At 40.8% G+C, this 24,042-nt stretch overlaps 1 protein-coding gene across 1 annotated transcript; it reads left to right on the top strand.

Moving 5' to 3' along the window:
* Positions 1–24,042, top strand: klhl2 (kelch-like family member 2). The gene is made up of 15 exons (XM_012869791.3): positions 1–490; positions 5,397–5,516; positions 5,631–5,737; positions 6,303–6,424; positions 7,915–8,077; positions 8,272–8,381; positions 8,466–8,582; positions 13,941–14,090; positions 14,195–14,312; positions 16,660–16,857; positions 16,961–17,062; positions 17,207–17,335; positions 18,955–19,095; positions 19,185–19,328; positions 22,564–24,042. Exons 1-15 carry the CDS (start codon positions 423–425, stop codon positions 22,590–22,592), a joined length of 1,818 nt encoding a protein of 605 aa, XP_012725245.1. The 5' UTR covers positions 1–422; the 3' UTR covers positions 22,593–24,042.

Raw genomic sequence — 24,042 nt, 5'->3', positions numbered from 1 at the left:
CTCCGACGCCTTGGCTGCTTAACAGACCGTCTTTGCCGTCTTGTCCTTGTTTGTGCGTTTTAATCAGCTATCGAAAAATAACAGGTATCCTTCTCTGGCTCCTAGAAACACTCTGGAGGACACAGACAGCAAAAGAGAGAAACAAAAAAACAAAACAAACACAAACCCCATCTGGTTCGGTGTCGGAGGGTCTACTTTTCCCCGAACCGAAGCGGTCCACCGGGTGGCCACAAACAGTCCCCGAGCCGAACCGAAACGTGTCCGTGGAGAGAGTCACCACCGCAGTGGGCTGAAGTGTTTATGTGAGCCGGGGCTGCTTTAATGTTGGCTGCCGTCCGTCTGTCTGTGTGTGTGTGTCCGCCCCGTGAGCGCTGATTCTCGCCTGGATTCAGACCCATAAAAGAGCGATCCGTGGATATGGAATGGTGCATACTGCTGGGCCAAGTTTTCAGCCTCTGAAAAACACCGGAATCATGGACACTCATCCGCTGTAAGTGTGTGTGTGTGTGTGTGTTGACATTTCCCAGCGGCTGCTTGACGGATGGTGCCGCATTAACAGAGACGCTGGGCAGCCGGCGAGGCAGCTAACCGGAGCGGGGAGAGTTTCTCCCCCCCTCCCAGCAGCAGCCTGTCGGTGCTGCTCGGCGCAGGCTTCGGGTTCTGATCCGAGCGATTTATTTGTTCTGTTTTGTACGGAGAGGATAAGCGTGGACGTCCATAAAGGCGTGTGTATGTGTGGGCGTGTTTGTGACAGAAAACCAGAACGACGTGATTTTTTTTTTCTGCCTGGAGCAGCGTAACGTCGTGTGTTGGCACTTCTGTTATGGACAGGCCAGAGTTTCTGACATCTTTAAAATGCATTAACTGCATTTTTTATTTTTTTTGCCTACCGCTCGGATATAAAGCGCTTGTCTGAACTCTGCTGCGTTAGTTTAATTCAAATCCCCACTAGTCTTATTTCTATTCATAGTCTGGAAAAGTATGGAGAGCAGACGCACCGATGGACTGGGCAGACATCGGAACCGGCCGATTTTTTTGGGTCTGAGAAATCAAGATTCTTTTTAACCTCTTACCATATTTTAATGGCTCAAAACAGGGAGATCCCACCGTAAACACGTCAACATTTGTGTACTTTTTTTTTTTTTTTTTTTAGTTTAATAAAATCAGATAAAAGTACGTTATTTCAATCCAACCGGGAGAAAAACACAGAAAACTGGTTTTAGAAACAACAGAGGAAACAATTTTCGGTGTGTTTTTTCTCCCGGTTGGTTTCAAATAACATTGAACAATTTGGAGGAAACTCTCCCTCTTTTATTTATTACTTTAATTTGTGGAAAGTGTCATCGCTGCCGCCGTAATAACAGACATCGGAACCGGCCGATTTTTTATTTTTTTTGTCTTGATATGCAGGTTAAAGGCTAAGAAATCAAGATTCTCTTTAACCTCTTATTATATTTTAATGGCTCGAAACAGGGAGTTCCCACAGCTTTTTTTCCCCTATATTCCATAAACACATCAACAGTAATGTACTTTTTTTTTTAGTTTACTAAAAATCAGATAAAAGTACGTTACTTAAATTCAACCGGGAAAAAAACCCCACAGAAATCTGGTTTTAGAAATAACAGAGGAACCAATTTTCTGTGTTTTTTCTCCCGGTAACAACAGACATCGGAATCGGACGTTTTTTTTTGTCTTGGGCTTTTGACTTGTCTTGATATGCAGGTTAAAGGCTGAGAAATCAAGATTCTTTTTAACCTTTTATTATATTTTAATGGCTCAAAACAGGGAGATCCCATTGTAAACACGTCAACATTAATATACTTTTTTTTTTATTTAATAAAAATAAGACAAAAGTACGTTACTTCAATCCAACTGGGAGAAAAACACAGAAAACTGGTTTTAGAAACAACAGAGGAACCAATTTTCTGTGTTTTTTTTTCTCCCGGTTGGTTTGAAATAACATTGAACAATTTGGAGGAAACTCTCCCTCTTTAATTCCTTTAATTTGTGGAAATAAAAGTGTCAACGCTGCTGCTGTAACAACAGACATCGGAATCGGCCGGTTTTTTTTGTCTTGGTCTTTTGACTTGTCTTGATATGCAGGTTAGAGGCTGAGAAATCAAGATTCTTTTTAACCTCTTATTATATTTTAATGGCTCGAAACAGAGAGTTCCCACAGCTTTTTTCCCCCTATATCCCGTAAACACATCAACAGTAATGTACTTTTTTTTTTAGTTTACTAAAAGTCAGATAAAAGTACGTTACTTAAATTCAACCGGGAAAAACCCCCACAGAAAACTGGGTTTAGAAACAACAGAGGAACCAATTTTCTGTGTTTTTTCTCTCGGTAACAACAGACATCAGAATCGGCCGATTTTTTTGTCTTGGGCTTTTGACTTGTCTTGATATGCAGGTTAAAGGCTTAGAAATCAAGATTCTTTTTAACTTCATATTATATATTAATGGCTCGAAGCAGGGAGTTCCCACAGCTTTTTTTCCTATATCCCGTAAACACATCAACATTAATGTACTTTTTTTTTTTAGTTTAATAAAAATCAGATAAAAGTACGTTACTTCAATCCAACGGGAGAAAAACACAGAAAACTGGTTTTAGAAACAACAGAGGAACCAATTTTCTGTGTTTTTCTCCCAGTTGGTTTGAAATAACGTTGAACAATTTGGAGGAAACTCTCCCTCTTTATTTATTCCTTTAATTTGTGGAAAGTGTCAGCGCTGCCGCCGTAACAACAGACATCGGAATCAGCCGATTTTTTTGTCTTTTGTCTTTTGACTGGTGTTGATAAGCAGGTTAAAGGCTGAGAAATCAAGATTCTTTTTAGCCTTTTATCATATTTTAATGGCTCAAAACAGGGAGATCCCATTGTAAACACGTCAACATTAGTGTACATTGTTTTTTAGTTTAATAAAATCACATACAAGTACGTTATTTCAATCCAACCTGGAGAAAAACACAGAAAACTGGTTTTAGAAAAAAAAGAGGAACTAATTTTCTGTGTTTTTTTCTCCCGGTTGGTTTGAAATAACGTTGAACAATTTGGAGGAAACTCTCCCTCTTTATTTATTCCTTTAATTTGTGGAAAGTGTCAGCGCTGCCGCCGTAACAACAGACATCGGAATCGGCCGATTTTTTTGTCTTGGTCTTTTGACTTGTCTTGATATGCAGGTTAAAGGCTGAGAAATCAAGATTCTTTTTAACTTCATATTATATATTAATGGCTCGAAGCAGGGAGTTCCCACAGCTTTTTTTCCTATATCCCGTAAACACATCAACATTAATGTACTTTTTTTTTTAGTTTAATAAAAATCAGATAAAAGTACGTTACTTCAATCCAACCGGGAGAAAAACACAGAAAACTGGTTTTAGAAACAACAGAGGAACCAATTTTCTGTGTTTGTCTCCCAGTTGGTTTGAAATAATGTTGAACAATTTGGAGGAAACTCTCCCTCTTTATTTATTCCTTTAATTTGTGGAAAGTGTCAGCGCTGCCGCCGTAACAACAGACATCGGAATCAGCCGATTTTTTTTTTGTCTTTTGTCTTCCGTTTCTTCACAGCTCATTTAGGCTTGTCCGGGTGATAAGCTGTAAATTTCAGTCGCAGTTCAGGGGCCTATTTTCTTGGTATCCAGCCAAAGTTCTCACAGGAGCTTTTTAATGGCTAATGATTGAGGTACACCTTGCTTTGCTAAGCGAGATTTAGCCAGTTATTAGTGAGGCTTTTTAAAACTTTCTTTAGAAAAACTGTTGCTGTTAGAAGTGTTTATTGGAAATCTGGAGAAAGCCTTTCTGAAAGTTTATGCTAAAGTTTTCTTTAGGTAACTGGTGTCCAAACTTTTTCCACCAGGGGCCAAAAAAAAAAAGAAAGTTTAAAGTCCTACTCCAAGGTCTTGATTAATATCTCTTCTCGGTCGAAAATCAAAGTAATTTGTTGTGAATTATTTTCTTTTTACCTGCTCAGCAATACATTAAACGTGCAGTAAAAATGTAGCTAAGTAGAAAGGAATAAATTGCTGTAGCTCCATTAAACTAAATAAAACAAAACAAAAACTGGTTTCTTAGATAATAAAAGAAAGGTGTACATTTTCCTGGCTTTTTTGGGTCGAACGTTTTCTGTATTCTGTTGGTTAAATACAGCAAAAGGTTTGTGAAGAACGCTCTCGTTGTAATTGAGTGAAAATATTTTCTTGACCAAGTTCTATGAAATGTGCCCAGGTCTGCTTAGGGGGGGGAAACGGTCGTGGGGAGTGCGAAGCCTGACGTACTACGATACTAAAACGAAAGCAAATAAACCTGAATGATAAAAGAAAAATCCTTTAAATCTGTCAGCGAAAGGGTAATTCTAGAAAGTACAAAAAGTGTCCATCTCCATCCGCTCGCTTTGCTGGAGGGCTAAATTTGTACCCGTCTTCAACCGCACTTTTGGGGGCCACACAAAATCATCCGAATAGCCCCCGGGGCCACACTTTGGACACCCCTGCTGTAGCTGACTTATCACAGATATACAGGCTCTGGTCTCATGGTGAATTTTATCCAGAACATTCTAACATTTAAAGCAGAGGTGTCCAAACTTTCTGCCTAGTTTGGGCCAAAAACTCCACGTTGAAAGTTCTCTGGGGCCGTACATTTTATCGATATAAAAATGCAAAATAGTTTTAGATTCAATCATTAAATCAGAAAATTATTGCTGTAGATCTGAAAAAGGGTCTCAGATGTTTGACCTAATTAGACTTTAGACTTTAGACAGCTTTATTTGTCATTTTGTATGCACAAAGTGCGTACAGAACGAAATTTCGTTTGCATACAGCTTAAAAAATCACAGTAAATTGCACTAATCTTCAGGATAAAGATGCAGCAGCGATTTATGTAAACAGTTTGAAATGTAAACAATGTAAAACAATGTAACAATGTAAACAATGCAGGGGAAATAGACAGTGTGCTATTCACGGTATCCAGGAGAGTATTATTAAAACCGTGTAATATACGAATGTGGTACAGAGTCCATTTGTGGCTTCAGCATTTCTGAGTCCATTAATTGTAAAAGTTGAAGAATTTCCCAAATTTCTCTCATTCTTAACTCAAAATCACTCCAAGGGCCACACTTTGAAGTGTTCAGTGCTGCGGGTTTGACTCGGTCACTGATAGTCGGGTTTTTACGACCCAAGCTTACTCTTAAAGAAACTAAAATAGGTTTTAGAATAGTTAATAAGGGATTATAATTAAAACCGTAGAGTATAAAGGATGAAATGACCCCTAACTTTTGACTGCAGACCTCAGTAGCTGAGAATGTGTCTGTAGAGGTTTCAGTCTATTGGGAGTTATTACCACGGCTTATGTCTGTCTTCCTGTACCCATGGGGTTTTGTGTTTTCCCTCTCAGGTGTACTAGGCTTTGTCCACACTCTCTGGACAAAGAGGATGGAGTGGAGAGGCAGGGTCCGGTCACTCTGAACCCCCGGCACATGAGGAAGGCGTTTAAGGTCATGAACGAGCTGCGCAGGTGATTTGCTCTCTCTGCCGATTTGTTTGTCTTCTCCTCCGTTGTTGATGTAGCCTGTAACTTTTTTTAATTTATTTTTTCTCTGCCCCCCCCTGCTTCATCTCCGTTGTGCAGCCAGAGCCTGTTGTGCGATGTGACTATAGTTGCAGAGGATGTAGAGATCGCTGCTCACAGGGTGGTTCTGGCTGCTGGGAGCCCTTATTTCCACGCTATGTTTACAGGTACGGACCGTCCTCCATTCCTGTTTCAGTTCAGCAGAGTAGGGCCTGGGGCTGGACGATGTAGAAAAAAAATCATATCGATAAAATAGAAATTATATCGCTAATTAACTCAAAACATATATTTTAATGCAGCCCTGACCATTTTAAGCTGTTGCTTAGTGATTTATTTTTTAAGATACAGAACTCACAAACAAACTCAAACTCAACCCTTTATTCAACCAACTTTTTAACAAAACTACAAGAATTTAAAAAAGAACACCTGAACTCTTTGAAGGGGGCGGAGCTTCCTGTGTCTGAGTTGTGATTGGTTGGTAGGATGTAATGATGTAATATTAACCTTACAAATGTATAAGGAAAGAAAACTCTTATTCTAATGAACTTTTTTATTGACCCCTTTCTTTCTATCATCGATATATATTTATCGATCTATATATATATTGTTATTGAATTATCGTCCGGCCCTAGTAGGACCTGAGCTCGTCTTTTCTTTTTTTTGTTAGCTGATTGGGTCTCTGAATATTTGTTGTCCTAATTAAAACCTCGCATGTTCAAATGACACGAACAGGAGAGATGACGGAGAGCAGAGCGAAACGTGTGAGAATAAAGGAGATGGGCGGCTGGACTTTGGGCCTGCTGGTGGACTACATCTACACCGCAGAGATCCAGGTCACAGAGGATAACGTCCAGGTAGCCAAACACACGGGTCTGCTTCGTCACTGGGACCTACAGGGATTTACCAACATATTCATATCCCCTTAAAGTTTTCCACATTTTTTTCACAAGCGCAAACGTCTGTCTGTATTATTGTGTTGTTGTTTTTTTATGACTGGCTGAAACTTGAGTAGTGCAAACATGTGAAGTGGAGGGAAAATGATGCATGGCTGTCAACGTTTTTTTTTTTTCTAAGTCACAGAGCGGTCTGGTATGCATTTGTATTCTCAGTTGGATTTATATCTGGGTTTTGGCTGCAGCTTTCTAACTCATGAATAATCGGAGCTATTCCTGCGTAGCTCTGGCTGCATGTTTAGGGTTGTTTTCCCGCTGGAAGGTGAACCTCGACCCGACTCTCTAGTCTTCAAACAGCCCTTTTTGCCTTGTTTTTTAACTCCGTCCATCATCTCATCAGTTCTGACCAGCCTCCCTGTCCCTGCGGTCAAAGCGTCCCCACAGAATGATGGCGCCGCCACCATGTTTCACTATGGGGACTCCTTTTGCCACGCACTGTTTAGCATGGAGTGCAAAAAAAAAAAATAAATAAATGTCGGTTTCATCCAGTGCGCCTTCTTCCACATGTTTGCTTCGTCTGCAAACATCAGGGTTCCCACGGGTCCTTGAAATTCTTGAAAGTTTGTGAATCTGAAAAAATAAATTCAAGGCCCTTAAAAGTTCTCGAAAATAGCCAAAAATTCACCTTGTCCTTGAAAGTCCTTGAATTTTTTGTGGGGTTGAAAGTTCACACGGATGACGACTCATGCGTCATTATTTTACTACCACACGATCTTTTAAAATTATGTTGATTCCGCAGACTTATAATTTACGTTCGCTCTTCTTCGTTAGTTGGTAGGCTATGGTTTAGGCCTATGTGCGTCCAATAGGTTACATTCACCCAGTGTTGCCAACTCAGCGACTTTGTCGCAATATTTAGCGACTTTTCAGACCCCTCCAGCGACTCTTTTTCAAAAAAGCGACTAGCAGCAAATGTAGCGACTTTTGGAGACTCTTACGTGAAAGCATATATCGTTCATACTCTTGTCCTCCAGCAGCAGGTGCTGCCGTGGGGCGCCTTCCCCAACCCCGTTCTCCCGCTACCGCAGGAGTCCCTCTCAGCGCTGCAGTCAGAGCAATGATGATCAATATCAATGTAGGCTATAAATTAAGTCCACTTTCTTGCATTGCTTCTGACCCAACAACTTCTATGCCGTTTATTTAGTCTTTTATTGAATTTGCATTGTATTAAAATATGATAACCTATTCAGTGGTCACAGTAGGTAAATGCCGCCACGTGCGGTCCTTGAATTTGAGGAAATTGGTCCTGGAAAGTCCTTGAAAAGTCCTTGAATTTGATGTTCACCAAGGTGTGGGAACCCTGAAACATGACAGCCAACGGCTTTCTTTCAGCTACGGTTTGCCTTTTGCCACTCTTTGGCCCGATCACCCGGTGTGTTTGTGCCCCTCAGGCTCTGCTGCCTGCAGCAGGACTGCTTCAGCTCAACGAGGTGAAAAAGGCCTGCTGCGAGTTCCTCAGCTCCCAGCTCCATCCGTCCAACTGTCTGGGGATAAGAGCCTTCGCCGACCTACATGCTTGCTCCCAGCTTCTCTCACTGGCTAACAGCTACGCAGGTTTGTGTCTTCAAACTCTGGCCACGGTTCTAACCGCTTCGTTAAATCGAGTTTGCACGTAGTCGGGGACGATCTGGGACGAGGCGAGGAGGAGACAGAATGAGGCCGGGTGTAATTAATGGAGACGGTCCGTGCTGGAAAACTTCTGCTTGTGTCTGCAAAGTAGTATTTCCGCATTATCTTTGTGCTGACAGAGCAACATTTCACGGAGGTGGTTGGGAGTGAGGAGTTTCTGAACTTGGGCATGGAGCAGGTGTCCAGCCTGATCGCCAGCGACAAGCTCACCATCCCCTCAGAAGAGAAGGTGCACACCCCCCGCTCTGCAGAGCACAGATCCGACACGGCAGACTCATAACTCGGCTTTATCCGTGTCTGTGTCCCTGCGTAGGTATTTGAAGCAGTCATCGCATGGGTCAACCACGACAAAGACGTCCGCCAGGAACACCTGGCCCACCTGATGGAGCACGTTCGCCTGCCTCTGCTCTCCCGGGAATACCTGGTGCAGGTATGTCTGGCCGGGCCTGCATGTCGCTGTTGTAAAAATTACATCGTTTTACAGTATTTTTATTTTATTATTATTTTTTTGCATTGTAATCACATACATTTGGGGATTTTTATAACTCGTTATTATTTTTTTGTATGTACGTATTACGTATCCTCTGTTATTTCACTTTATTACAGATAGTTTACATATTTTTACTTGTTTTGACTTTTTTTTCCCCAGTGTCCTGTCTAGCAATGTGGCCATAAGAATTGATCTCTTAATGCAAAATAGAGCTCGACAGATTTTGCTTTCACAAGTGGAGCAGTCAGCTTTTGACATACTGCTCTGCTTGATTCATGTATGTGAATAGCTTTATTGTGATTAATGCGGTCACATTATGTGAACAATGGGGAAGTAGAAGAGTAAAGGAAGAACAAGACGAGGAAAAAAAAGAAAAGAGGTGAAAGAAAGAAGAGATAAAAGGGAGAGAGTGATATGATAAAATCGTTTTACAGTATTAACACATTTTTTAACAAAAACATTTGATAAAATTGCTCTTATTCAACACATAAAATCAACATTTCCTGATGCTTATAAATAATTTACCATATTATGACTTGAATGTAGTCTGTAACATTTGCTTATGTTGTTAGTTATGATACAAAGACTAAGGCAGACATTTGGAAAAGCACCCAATAAATATATATTTTTTATTTTATTTTTTTAGTAAACTTTATTACCGCACTGAATGTTACACCTTTTCACTGTTGTGCTCTTTAAGTGACACACGTTTAACAAGCTGAACTCATCTGCAGTGGCGTCTCTGGCATGATAAGTTAAGTGGGGCACAAAAACCTCAACACCTAGTAGCAGCAACTAACTTTTTTGTGATGCATGCAACCTGACTTTGATCGATTTTTAAATTAAACAGATGAATTGGCATAAACCAACACACTAGAAATTGCATTTTATATAAGCTAAATGTAGTTCAGCTTTTTATAAATAACATTACACATAAAAGCTCACTAAAATAGTTAATTTATTGAACAGAAAAGATTCACATTAATCTTTCAATGATCAAGCAACGACAACGAGCACTAGATGGTCGCACACTATCCAGCAGAACGTAAACATAACGTGTGCATTTCCAGTATTTTGATTGGACGATCCAAACATGGGGCCGTAGGATTTGTGCCCCACAGCTGTCTATTGAGAGCGTGTTGGGTGTAGGACATGCGCACTGCGATTTCCGATGTCAATTATTTAAACAAACGTTGGTGGGCCGGCCCCAATATCAAGGTGCTTTAAAAGGATTTAGCTACCGAGGTTGTCTGGCAGACTTAGATATATAGACACAAATGTTTAGAACAGAAATTTATTGGTAAGGGAATCTGTCTTTTTACAAAATCACTCTATAAAGATCGCTTCTGTCCCACTGATTACTGTGAAAATAGAGCTCCACAGCGGCATCTCGTGGGGCCTGGCCCCAAATGCAGAGACGCCACCGCTCATCTTGTTAATTAGCAACGCAGCAGCTTAGGGAATGACGGGAACCGGCTGCTCAACAGACATGATGCTCATGGGTTTCCAACCGAGACCCTGAAAATTTTGCCGTGACTACACAGCTCTTTTTTTGAAGTTATACCCCCGTCACATCATTGCATATCAGATTTTCAGTTGAATGGTGCTGAAAGACTTGATGTCTTAAAAAAATACTGCTCCCACATTTCCCTCATGTGGATTTCTAACTGTGTTTTACACAATTTAATTCCCACATAAGCCAGCCTACCACAGATTTCCACTACTTTAAATCACAGCTCTCGCCTCGTTTATACCCATTAGATGCCCCAGTGCTGCAGAACCAGTGAACTGCAATTCAACTGTCACAGCAATGACTAAATGATATCACGTAATCTCATTTCAAAAGTATCCCGAAACTTCACTTACCTCAGGATGGGGGATGCTTGAAAGGGAAGCCTAAGCCGTCCCTTACTGTCTGATTAATTCGGCTATGAAGTGCTTGACCACTCAGGGACACTTACAGAGCATTAAAACTGAATCCCTAGATGGCCAGATGATCCTTTATGACAGAAAAAGATTTAGATGTTTACAAAAAGTTATGCACCACGTCACACTGCGGCGGAAACCGTGAATTTCACCTGATTATAAATCGGTGGATCTCAAATGTTTTCTATTGCCCCCTCCCTTTTTGAAAAAGGAAACATTTTCATGCCTCTGCATCCCAACAAAATGGGTCAAAAATTTACCTTTTATCATGTTCTGTCTTAAAGCTGTCATTGTGAAGATTACCCAGAATCCCTTTTAAAATGTATAACGTGTATATATAGATTAATTTATAATATATAACAATGGTTTTTAACAACAAGAATGTCTCAGCATTGCCACACTTTTTCAACTACTGTATTTTTTGTACTATAAGTCGCATCAGTTAAAAAATGTGTCATAATGAGGAAAAAAAACATATATAAGTCGCACCGGACTGTAAGTCTCATTTACTTAGAAATTTATTTCACACAATCCAAGATTAAAAACTGACATTTAATCTGGTAAGGCGACTATTTTCTGGACAAAGAAAAGACAGGCAAGGCTTTTCTTGCGCCCCCTGCAGTACCTTCTTGTCCCACTAATTGAGAAGCACTGGTATAAATGGACTACTATGAAGCAAATAAATCAAAATTATAGACCTAAACACTTTAAAGATGGGACAGGGCCTGAGTGAAATTCAGATTTGTTTGTATAAAGGATAAACATTCTTTACCTGTATATAACCTTTCAGTGAATAGTAAATTAGGAAGGAACTAGGCGTGGGAATATCTTCTTTTCAGCCAGCATTCACCTTCAGACAACCTTACTTTGTGTTTAAAGATGTTTTTTTCCTCCAATCCCAGCTCTTTTTATACCAGATTAGCGAATTTGATATCCACCATTTACATTAGCCGTGGTCTTACACAGATAAACTGAAGTCTAAATTGTGAAATCAATCAACTTTTAATAACTGTTGAACATTTGATTAGTTAAAAGTATGAATTATTAAACCCGAGGAGACGTCCAGTCCAACAGAAACCTTCTCTGAAATTACAGCAAGCATCTGACTGTTGAGCATAAAAGCGATTGAAACGCCTTAATGCCAACAAGCCGAGCAAAAATTACTCTGTGTTTAGACATCCCAGCTGATTCAGCGGCTGAGTTCTGACGGCAGATGGTCACGACTGAAGGGTTCTGTACGTTTGTTTCTGACAGAGTGAGAGATGATGATTATTCATGCTTTAATCTCATCTCATTTAGACTGCAGTAATAACCCTTTTACCTGTTTAAATAAGAAAGGAGCTTGCCCGTCTCCAGTCAGAACACAATACACCCGCTTTTATCTCTTTGCAGTGGCTGCCGGTTCATCTTAGAATAAGGTTAGAAATTTTCAGAACCCTAAGCAGTCAAGCTCCAGTTTCTGTCTCTGAACAATCACATATTTTCTGGCCAAAGGGTGGGAGTTGTACCATAGACTCATGCAGCCTTTCACTGCTCTGTCTTATGTGTGTCAGAGATATTTCTTGGTTGTTTATATGTAGTTTTAGTCACTGAAGTGTTAAGCTGGTGATTTGACATAAAAGTATTGTGAAGTTAAAGAAATACTAAGCAAAATGTTACTCCTAAATTCCTGAGATAATAGGTTTTATTAAAACCGGACACCTGAAAAAAAAATGGTGGAGGGTTGCTTGTCATAATTAAAATAAAGAAAGCGTCATCAGGCATGTCGGTGTCACCTGGAAAGCAATTATGAGGAACACCGTGGATTGAAAAAGCTGGTCAAGAGGAAGCAGGTAAATAAATTAGGGTGAACAATATATCCACATTAATTATTGTCTGATCTTAATTAGCTTAAACCTACACACTGCAAAATCCATTTTATATAAGCTAAATGTAATTTAATTGTTATAGATAAACACAATTATAAATAAAGGCTCACTCATATTGTTCATTTATTGAACAGAAAAGATTCACATCAATCTTTCAGTGAGCTAGCAAGGACAACCAACACTAGATTAATATTTGTTTTTAGTTTACATTTTCCTATGTTTTATTTTGTTTAAATTTTACTACATTTTATTCCAACAGTTTTTTTTACTTGGTTTTATTCTGTTTTTATTTTCCAATGTTTTAATCATGTAAATCACTTTGCATTGTCCTTGTACTGAAATGTGCTATACAAATAAATTTGCCTTGCCTTGATGGTCGCACACGATCCAGCAGAACGTAAATGTAACGTGTTCAATTCCAGGATTTCTATTGGACGATCCGAGCTTGGGGCCACAGGATTTGTGCCCCATGGAGAGCGTACTAGGCATGCTCACTGCGATTTCAGATATTCAATATTTAAACAAAAACGTCAGTGGGTCAGCCCCAATATCAAGGCGCCTCAAGTAGAGTTAGCCTACTAAACTTGTCAGTTTTCTGTTAGACTTAGATATATAGACCCAAATCTTTATAACAGAATTTTATCGGTAAGGGAATCAGTCTTTTTACAATATTACTCTATAAAGGACGCTCCTGTCCCACTGATTGGTGCGAACATAGAGCTCCACAGCGACATCTCGTGGGGCCTGATCCCACTGGCCCCAAATGCAGAGACGCCACAGCACATTGGTATTGTTCCCATAAGTGAAACTGACAATAATAACCTGTGTTTATTTCCATCATGATGCTGTTTGCGTATGTGTTTCTGTAAAAGAGGGGCTTGGCTGTGTGGCATTTGTTTGGGCACCTAACAGTGATTGTGATACAGCAAAGGATTCATACTCTTAGGGAAATATATACCGTACAACATTTTTTATATCAGTAAATATCAGCTTTTGTGAATGTATAGGTATTAATTAAGAACACATGTCCTGTTAATTCAAATCCAAGACCTTAATTACCACCCTGTGATTGTAGATCTTGAAGAGAGTACCATGATAAATAGTATCAGTTACATTAATTAAACTAGCGGTTGTGTTTTTATTCTGAACATTTAGTCTCTGGTAAGCCAAAGTGTGTTACATTTAAAACCAGAGGATTCTGACTTTATTTCCTCAGATTAAAGTCAGGATTCCTGGAAAAAAGTCAGAATTGAATTGAATTTGCTTTTTCTTTTTAGCGGCCTTCTTTGTTAACGGCCCTAATCCTCTTCTGTAGTCATGTTTCTGTGATGTGTAATGTTACTTACTAATACAGATATAATTTTAGGCAGAAAGAAATCTTTAAAAGCCAGTTTTCCCCCCAGAACTGCAAGTTTTCTTCTGCCTTTTTTAGCATATCTGAGGTCACCAGAACCTAGTAGTTTGTCAATTCTGCTTTCTAATCGGTTCCTCTTTTTGCTGTCAGCGTGTAGAGGAGGAGTCCCTGATAAAGAACAGCAGTGCGTGTAAAGACTACCTGATCGAGGCCATGAAGTACCACCTGCTGCCAGCTGACCAACGAGCTCTGATGAAGACCGCACGCACCCGAATGAGAACACCGGTCTCCTGTCCTAAGGTGAAGATGAAGTCACTGCTGAGTCCTCCCTTCAGAGGAGTTGAGACGTGTTAAGAGTTCTTCAGACGTTCCTTTAATTGCGGTGTCGTTACTGTTGCGTTTAGGTGATGGTGGTGGTTGGCGGTCAGGCGCCCAAGGCTATCCGTAGCGTTGAGTGTTTCGACTTCGAGGAGCAGCGATGGTACCAAGTGGCTGAACTCCCTACAAGAAGATGCCGAGCAGGTGGGAAAACTTAAGCTGCATAAAGAGCCTCGTAATAGTTTTTAAACCCCTCATTTGCCTATTACTACCGAAACCTTTAAAGTACTTAATTGGGATTTTTATTTGATAGAAGAAAAACATCATTTTTTAAATATATCTGCAAAGTTTGGAGTGTATTTATATTTAGCCGTACAGAGTAAGTACTTTGTAGAATCACTTATTGCTTTAATTACAGCTTTAAGTCTTTGTGGGTGTGTCTAAACCAGGGTTGGACACCTAAAACCTCACATTTGTTCAATGAACACCCATTTTTAAAGCAGTGCCGTATAAATTTTGAACCAAGAATTATCTTAATTGGCAAAATGTTCAATGATTTTATTTAGGTCAATATACAGCACTTGTTGCGTCTGGATGCTCTGTGTTGACTTTCCCTTCTCATATACTCTCCTATCTAACTTAAGAGGGTCAGATCTGTTGCTAAACCCATTCAGCAATGGATTTGAAATTACAGCAGACTACAGTAACAACAAAAGACATGACACTTACCTGGTCAGACATATTCTTGGTTCTCTGTTGAGGGGTGAATGTGACGTTGTCTTTACAAGTGACTCAAATACTTCTTTACCTGCTGGTCCAAAGTGGTCTGCTATCAGATTTCAAAAGACGGAAGGAGACTTTTATTTTCCAACAGTGCAGTGTTGCCAGTGGCCTTCAGGGGCGCTAAACCTGGAAGTTACAGGTCTAGCGCCCCTAGTGGCTAAAAGTGACACTGTGCTGCTTTAAGTATTGCCCTTACATTCTTAATTTAATTTATCTCTAAACTTTGACTAGGCCATTTTAATACATACATGTTTTGATCTAAGCCAACCCCAGCACTGAGTTTAAGGCTGTCGCCCTGCGGAAAAGTGAGCCTCCACCCCAGATTCCAGACAGGTTTACTTCCAATATTTCTCTGTATTTGGCTATACCCTTCTTCCTACCAACTCTGGCTCAACGCAATCCACCAGAACTGACAAAGACTCTGGATAGGTGTCGAAACGTTTTCAGAACAAACTGAGCAAAAGTCAAGTTGTTTGCTGTAACTCTGATCAGTGCATCCACACAGCATGATGCGGCCACCAGCACATTTCACCATGAGGTGTGTTTAGGCTGATGTGCAATATGAGTTTTCAGCCACACTTATTTATTTATTTTTTGCATCTAAGCCAAAACATTCAATATTGGTTTCACCTTATTCAACTTGATGTTGGGACTTTTTCAATTCAATTCAATTCAATGTCATTTATATGGTGCCTATTCATGATACAAGTCATCTCAAGGCACTTTCCAAAGTCAAATTGAATCAAATCCTCCGGGTTGGTCAGAAAGTTTCCTCTCTAAGGAAACCCAGCAGGTTGCATCAAGTCTCTCCAAGCAGCATTCACTCCTCCTGAAAGAGCGTAGAGCCACAGTGGACAGTCGTCTGCATTGTTGATGGCTTTGCAGCAATCCCTCATACTGAGCATGCATGAAGCGACAGTGGAGAGGAACACTCCCCTTTAACGGGAGGGAAAAACCTCAAACAGAACAAGAACCAGGCTCAGTGTGAACTTAGAGACTAAGAGAAGACGGAGCAGAGACACAATAAAAAAGACAAAAGAAGCACACAACTTAGAACCAGGTAAAGCGGGAAATTTACGCCTAAACTGTCCATAGAAAGTCACCATCAGAGGAACTACAGACCAGCCTATGCCTTTCTCTAAGGCCCATTCATACCCTACGTTTGACCTACACGTCCGTATTTCTGTCCGTACGTTCTATCCGTTGACTCCTTCATACCTCCGTCCGTTGAGGTGCGCAATAACCAATATTTCCTGTAGGTGGCAGTGCTGGGCGCTCCCTAATTGCGGCCCACTTGGACTTTACGACATCCCCTGTCATGGCCAGAGCCTCCCCGATTTCCTGAAAGCTATTCATAACTTTTTGTTTGACCCTGTGCCCCGGACACGACACATCATTTAAATGTGGGTAGTTGCGGACAATCTCCGAAAGTCGTTCCTCAAAACCCGCCATTGTTTAAAGCCCAGAATTTTAACCTTCTTCGTGATTTTGTTGACATTTTGTAATACAAACTCAATAGCGCCCCCACCTCTTCCGGTAGTATTGCTCCATATTGATCCGTTTCGTCCGTAATCGTAAGCTCCCAATTTTCTTGTCAAAATATGGACGAAATCGACGGTTAGAATGTATGAAACACTCCACACGTATCCGTCTTTTACGTGAGGTATGAATGGGCCAGATGGCTTGAAATCCTACATCAGACAAAAGTTAACAGATTGTTATCGCTAAATCCATTTTTCAAAATACTGGGTCGCGTTCTGTTCTGCAGGCGTGGTGTACACGGGTGGGTGCGTGTACGCGGTCGGTGGTTTCAACGGCTCCCTGCGCGTGCGCACGGTCGACTGTTACGACTCGGTGATGGACCGCTGGACGAGTGTGAGCAGCATGCAGGACCGGAGGTCAACGCTCGGCGCTGCGGTCCTCAACGGACTCCTGTACGCCGTGGGGGGCTTCGACGGCAGCACAGGTACAGCTCCGTTGTTCTGTGGTCGAACCCTGATGCCAGGCGTCTGTGAAGCAGTCGTTCGGGGACGGTTTCACCCTCTCCGGTGCGTGCTCTGTGATTGCAGGTCTTTCTACAGTCGAGGCGTACAACGCCAAGACAGACGAGTGGTTCCACGTGTTGCCCATGAGCACCAGACGCAGCAGCGTAGGAGTCGGCGTTGTCAATGGTGATTACAATTCTCAGTGTATTCTGAAAGTTAAATAGAAAGTATTAAAAAAAAAAAAGACAGAGAAGTGACCAAATGTTTCATTTGCTATTTTAGTTTTATGGGGAAACAAGTTTTTATTGCATAGTTTTTATGTGTTTTCAGGAATACTTTATGCTGTGGGAGGTTATGACGGGGCCACCAGGCAGTGCCTGAGCACGGTGGAAGCTTACAATCCCAAAAGCAACACATGGAGCTACATAGCGGAGATGGGCACGAGACGCAGCGGCGCAGGTGTGTGTTTGAGTTCAGTTTTAATCCGAATGTATCAATATCTCGCTTTGTTTGCGCTAAATGTCCTGCTTCCTGTAACGAATCACTCAGATTGTAAGAATCATTTAACGCGGATGCGTTAAATCTTGCCTACATTGTTGTAATGGTTTAAAAAGGTTTGCATCATGAAAAAGTTTACATTTGGAAAAACATACAAGGCTTCAGAATCAGAATCAGACATACTTTAATAATCCCAGAGGGAAATTACTTCCTCCACAGCAAAGCTTCTAATTAATCAGGTTGTTCTGCCTCCATAAACAAATAACCATAAACTGAATGAATTTTATTAGCCAGCCTCGCTTCTTCAGCTGTCAGTGCTTTGACTTTTAATTTAAAGAACATTGTAAAAAAGAAAATCACATTGACTCTTTACTCAGGACAAGCTGTTTTTCAGCTGTGTGTTTAAGCCAAAGTCAGGCTTTTCACCTCCTACATGGTAAAACTTTAGAAATAGTTTTCTTTTTTATCTAAACTGTCCAATCTCCCGCTGTGCTCTGAGCCAGGAGCGCACCTTTAATCAGGGATGCACAGAAAAATCGTCTGGTGACCGGAATCTGATGATTTTTAGTTTGACCGGTTTGGCTATGATCCGCCGTTTAGGAACTCAAAAATTTCTTGATTCAGTGATTGCTCTGTAGGTAAGCAGGTAGTTTCTGCTATTTCTGGTTACGGTGGCGCAAGAGTGAGGTCGGTTGTCCTGTAACTGGTTGGTTGCCAGTTCAATCCCCCACTCCGACCGTCTCAGTCATTGTGCCCCAGACCCACATTGCCTGGTCAGAGGACCCGATGGCGCTGACGTATGGTAGCCTCGCTTCTGTCAGCCTGCCCCAGGGCAGCTGTGGCTACTAACATAGCTCACCAACGTCAGGGTGTGAATGTGTGCATGACTGTAAAAGCCATTTGCCATTTACCAGTTTAACAACCCTCTTCAATGCAGAAGTTGTTACTGAGAGAAGAAGACTCAGAGTTTGATATTGTCTTTATCCTTGATGGTTTTAAAAATGTAATAAGGTTCTACAAAATCAATTCAAGTTTATTTGTAGCACATTTCACCAGCATGGAGGTTCAGTGATTTACATCATGAAAACATCAAGAACGGATCGACACAGTCACTGGTTGTGAGACCAGTAACAAACAATAAATTGTATGAAGTGAAAAACATCAAATCTGTTGGTCAGTGTTCCTGTTATTATGGCTGAAAGCAGCTCTAAACAGGCGGGTTTTCAGTCTTGATTTAAAGGAACTCAGTGTTTTGGCTGATGTTGCAGTTTTCTGGAAGTTTGCTCCAGATTTGTGGAGCATAGGAACTAAATGCTGCTTCTCCATGTTTGGTTCTGGATATGCAGAGTAGACCAGAACCAGAAGATCAGACTGGTCTGGAGGGTTGAAACAGTGTGTTTTGGTGCTAAGCCGTTTACTGCTTTTATAACAGAAGTATTTATTTTTTCCCACTGAGGCATGTTACCAATACTGACAGCACTAATCGTGCTAATTGCTGATATAAGACATTTAAGACTCGCATTCCCGTAACACGGCAGATCAGACATTCTGTATCTGATCCTGTACCATGTTGTCGCCAGGTGTCGGCGTGTTAAAAGGCTTACTGTACGCTGTGGGCGGGCATGACGGCCCGTTGGTGAGAAAGAGCTGTGAAGTTTATGACCCGACCACCAACAGCTGGCGGCAAGTAGCTGACATGAACATGTGCCGTCGCAATGCAGGTAAGCGAGGGGTAAACCCCGTGAGACGCCATCAGACGGTGGTTTCCTACACTGCTTGGTGGTTTATCTCTGCGCGTTTGTGTCTTCAGGCGTGTGCGCCGTGAACAACCTACTGTACGTGGTCGGAGGAGATGACGGCAGCTGCAATTTGGCCTCGGTGGAGTTCTACAATCCAACCACTGATAAGTGGACGCTTCTGCCAACCTGCATGAGCACAGGCCGCAGCTATGCAGGTGAGAGAACACGTTTAGACACTTTTAAAATTTTAAAAGTCCAGCTTGGATTATTGGGTCAGTACTTTGAAAAAGTACATTCTGCTGCAAGTCAAGCTACAAGTGCTTTAGTGTATGTCTACACCAGGGGTGTCAAACTCATTTTGGTTGAGGGACCATATACAGCTTAATCTGATCTCAAGAGGGCCACACGAGTAAACTCACTGCAAGATTCAATAGAACTAATAAATGTGGACTTGTTGATTTTTATATTAAATTAATTTCACTTTTACACAATATATTATGAATAACCTCAGCGTTTTTAAGAAAAGTATGTGCAATTTCAACAATACTTTTACTCAGTCAAACATTTACTTACGCATTATGCATAAGAACTGATCACAGTGATTATACAATGTTTAAAAACATTTATTCACATTTTTTGGAACTTAAAAACACTGTCCTACATGACAAAATACATCAAACAGATAAAAATTAAGAAATTATTTACATTTTTCCACACCTGAAGCATAATCTGCTAATTAAAACACAGTGTGGACAATATAGGAACTGCATATTTTCAATTAAACGAAGTACATGTTTTTTTCAATAATTGATTTATCATTCTCTACCTTTTGTTTCTTTTCTTCTTGTTCTTCCTTTCCTCTCCTACTTTCCCATTGTAGCGTCCATATCATTTTAGATATTCCCCGCATGAATCATAATAAAACTATTCACATTCATAAATCAAGCGGAGCACTATGGCAAAAGCAATACTGCTCCACTTGTGAAAGTCAAATCTGATGAGCTCTTATTGCCATATTGCCAGACAGGACACGGGGGGGATTTTTTTTTTTTTTTTATATAATGATAATGCATTTAGCCACAGGGCCGGACAAAATTGTTCGGCGGGCCAGATCCGGCCCGCGGGCCGTATGTTTGACACCCCAGGTCTACACTATTTTTGCACAGGCACTGCCTTTTTTCTCCCTAATTTATCTTTGCATAAACAGCTGAGGCTCTGTGAGTAAATGCACAGCGCTGGCTGTATGTTTAGAGTCGTTGTCATGCTGGATAGTGAACCTCTGCACTCCTCAAGTCTTCTTTACGGGAAATCGTTTTTTTTCCCCACACCAAGGTGAAGTATTTATACCAGGAAGAGACTGAAATAAAGTTATATTTTAAAACTCACAAACACAAATTTACTTTTATCTGGAATAATAAAAAAAGAAGGATCCTAAACAGGCTGTCAACCGCATTAAGCATCATAGGCTATTTTCCAACATGTCTTACGTTTCCATACAGATCTGACAGGATTTCATCTCTCTCCTATATTTGTCATTTTTTTTACAAAAAATTTATCATTCTGTCTCATTTTCATCAATTCCAATTAGCAATCGTACAGCATCATGACCAACATGACGGAGGCAGCATCATCCTACAGGGATGCTCCTTCCTTCGTAAGCGGCTGTTAAAAGTTCATTCCTCCATCATTTCATATTTAATTTGACTAAATTTGATAAGTAGTGTTATTTTTCTAACACACGTCCATATTTTATGTATGTCAATAAGTTTAATTTGGCTCCTATCTGGCGTGAGTTGCTTCTTCCACTGGTTTGCTGTGTCTCCAACGTGGTTTATAGCAAACGTAGAAGTGGGACTGCCCACCTCACTCCTTGCCACGTTTCCACAGAAGACAGATTGGTTGAGTGCATGGCCATTAGTTTTCCTGTCAACACATGTCCCCACCTGAGCTGCAGATCTCTTCACATCCCTGTGGTGTCGACCTGCAGGACTTCTGTCCCAGTATCAAGTCTTTTTCAGCTTCCTTTTTGAGCAGTGGTCTCAAACTCCAGTCCTTCTTTTAAATGTGCTTCTGCTTCAACCCGACTGTCCATGATATGAGCTCATTAGCAGAGCTCTGCAGAGCTTGACTGCTTGCTAGTGAGGCCGTTTAGCCATTTGATGCAGTTGTGTAGGGTAAGGGACACATTTAAAAGGTTCAGGACAAAGTGCTGGTGAAGATTCTCAGTCATCCAGGTCATGGTCCTTCCAAACAAGTAAAAAACAAAGCAACTGGACTTGTTTTCCGTAGTTGAAGACGGTTCTCCAGGAAGCTTTCTCAATTTTGAGTTGAGAAAGCTTCCTGGAGAGGAAGCGAAACGTCTTCAACTACGGAAAACAAGTCCAGTTGCTTTGTTTTTTTTACTTTTTTTGGAATTCAGGACAAAGGGCCTCATGGATTTTGGTTTAAAGCCCACAGTTTTGTATTGTACTGGAATATTTTTGCTTCTGTTTAGGTTTTCCTGAGCAATTTGTGTTTTCATGAGAATAAAAAAGGATGTTTTGCTGGAGTGAAAGTAACTGGAGATGGAGATAAAAACTGAATTTTGTACTACGGAAATTATTTTTAATGTTTCAAGCATAGATAAATATTTTTATGATACATTTTTACCAGTATACCAATATTAAGTATTAGAATTTCAATGCAGAAAATAGAATAATAAGATAAAAGAAATGAATGACATTATTAAATGCAAAAAGTTATTCTTATGGAGAGCATGTATTTAACCCAAGCTTCAGAATCAGAAAGAGTTGTATTACCAAGTAGTGTTTTACACTACAAAGCAACTGGACTTGTTTTCCATAGTTAAAGACAGCTCTCCAGGAAGCTTTCTCAATTTTGAATTGAGAAAGCTTCCTGGAGAGGAAGCGAAACGTCTTCAACTATGGAAAACAAGTCCAGTTGCTTTGTTTTGTTTTTTTTACTTTTTTTGGAATTCAGGACAAAAGGCCTCGTGGATTTTGGTTTAAAGCCCACAGTATTCCACTACAATGTTGCATTGTGGGGATGGTGTGTTCAGGAGAATGTGGAGCTCTGTCACACACGCTGTTTTCTTTGTAGGCCAAACAGATCGCTTTGCTCTCGTCTAAGCAGGACACCTTCTTCCACGCATCTTCTGGGTTTTGGATTAAATTGCAAACAGGAATGCTTTCTTCCTGCCACTCCTCCATAAAAGTTGTCGCCAGGGGCAGGATGAACAATTTGCCTTTATTGTTGTTTCTTCCAAATATCGCTAAATCTTAAATATTTCAGCTATGTTGAACCTCCTGCGTGTCGATGTTTCTAAATCACGAAATGTTTCTGTCCTGTAATTAAACATCCACAGGAATTAGTGCATTTCTTTTCACGTGCTCCGTGTGGGGTACACGATGGCAACGATGCATGTCTCCCATCTCTTTCTCCCCACTGCAGGCGTGACGGTGATTGACAAGCCCTTATGACTGCTCTCGACACCTGCCACTGATTAAAAGCGGAAAGTGTTCTGCTGAATACTGATCTTGGATCTGTCTTCGATGCCGATTGGGCAGCAATTAGCGCAGGCACCGACGACGACGTTGATGCTGAGGATGATGAAGGTTCTTGCACTTACCTTAAATAAAGGGGGAGGGGGGAAGAGACGCTGCGACAGACGAGGGCGTCGAACCTGTGTTTTATTTCGCTCACGGCGGGACTGCAGCAGCGACGGGACAGTTCGGTATGAAGCACCACTGGATCACTGCAGCGCCGTTGAAATGCTACTGATATGAGAGCTGCTAAAACTGCAAAGTTACTTTAACATTAGTTAATTTTAACACAAACCAGAAATGAGAAGAGACCACTCGTCAGATCAGCGGGAGAGCAAAGCAGACGGACCGCTTTTTGGACTGCAGTCAGCTTATTATTTCGTTTTTATTACTCTGATAAAGTGAGCTGGTGTGCTTGCGTATTAAGGTGCTCCATGGCTTGCACATGTAAGCATGTGTTTTTGTTTGCATCGGAGAGTCTGTGAGTGGTGAGGCCTTGTGTGACGCCGCATGAACACACTCTGTCTGACTTCTTGCCCATTACAGTGTCGCAGCGGGAGTGCCTGAATGTCAGAGTCCACCCTCTTCTTTGTTTTAGCCTCGGTACCGAAACAGGACAGAGCTGGACTCAGCCGCTATTCTGAGATAAAGAAACAAAACCGTGACTTCAGACAGATGCATTAGCTTGTGTTGATTCAGAATAACTGAATGTTAAAAAGCACTTGAGAACAGGAATATGTACATTTTTTTTTTTTTTTTTTTTTTGTGTGTGTGGAGATAACAGACTTTAATTTTGGCGGGGAGAGATGCATCTGTTGCCAAACACAGGGCCAGAGAGAAGCTGTTGGTTAAACGGTGGGATGTTATCTGTGGTGTCTTGTTAACTGTCAGCCATATTTGCCATGGTTGTAAACACTAATGAAAGCAGCAGCAGCCTGAACTCAATGCATGGAGTCTGTCTCTAACCTGTTAGCCAGTTTCCTCCCTTCCTTTGGTGTAACAACCTGTTTATAACTACTGCACACCCTGACGTAACATGAATGTGCCAATTTTAATGTCTCCTCTTTTCTGTCTCTTTTTATCGCTCTGTGTTTCCGATCTCTTCTCTCTTTCTGGAAAGCGACCAAACTTCCTCTTGAGTTTCTCTCTTCGGTCTGTTTTTTTTTTTTTTTTTTTCTGCTATATTCAGAGTCACTCTAAAAAGTAAAAGTGGTATCGCTGTTTCTCGTCAGTGTTGATGAATGTCATGTAGGCTTATAACTCTGAAAATGTTTTATTACATGTTTTATATTATCATTAATAAATATGCTTCTTGTATTTAAAGCTGTGAAATGCTATAATCTGTTTTTAAAACTTTGCCAAACCAGTAAAACATTTAAATTAAATG

Source organism: Fundulus heteroclitus, chromosome 5 (genome assembly GCF_011125445.2).
Source record: "Fundulus heteroclitus isolate FHET01 chromosome 5, MU-UCD_Fhet_4.1, whole genome shotgun sequence".
NCBI classification, from domain to species: Eukaryota; Metazoa; Chordata; class Actinopteri; order Cyprinodontiformes; family Fundulidae; genus Fundulus; species Fundulus heteroclitus.
This window is presented reverse-complemented; position numbering and strand designations above follow the sequence as displayed.

Excerpts from the sequence above, each read along its gene's own strand:
- klhl2 (XM_012869791.3), top strand. The coding sequence starts at position 423 with ATGGTGCATACTGCTGGGCCAAGTTTTCAGCCTCTGAAAAACACCGGA. Across the intron at positions 8,382-8,465 it reads CCATCCCCTCAGAAGAGAAG|GTATTTGAAGCAGTCATCGC; the intron begins GTGCACACCCCC and ends GTCCCTGCGTAG. Across the intron at positions 14,313-16,659 it reads TACAAGAAGATGCCGAGCAG|GCGTGGTGTACACGGGTGGG; the intron begins GTGGGAAAACTT and ends TCTGTTCTGCAG.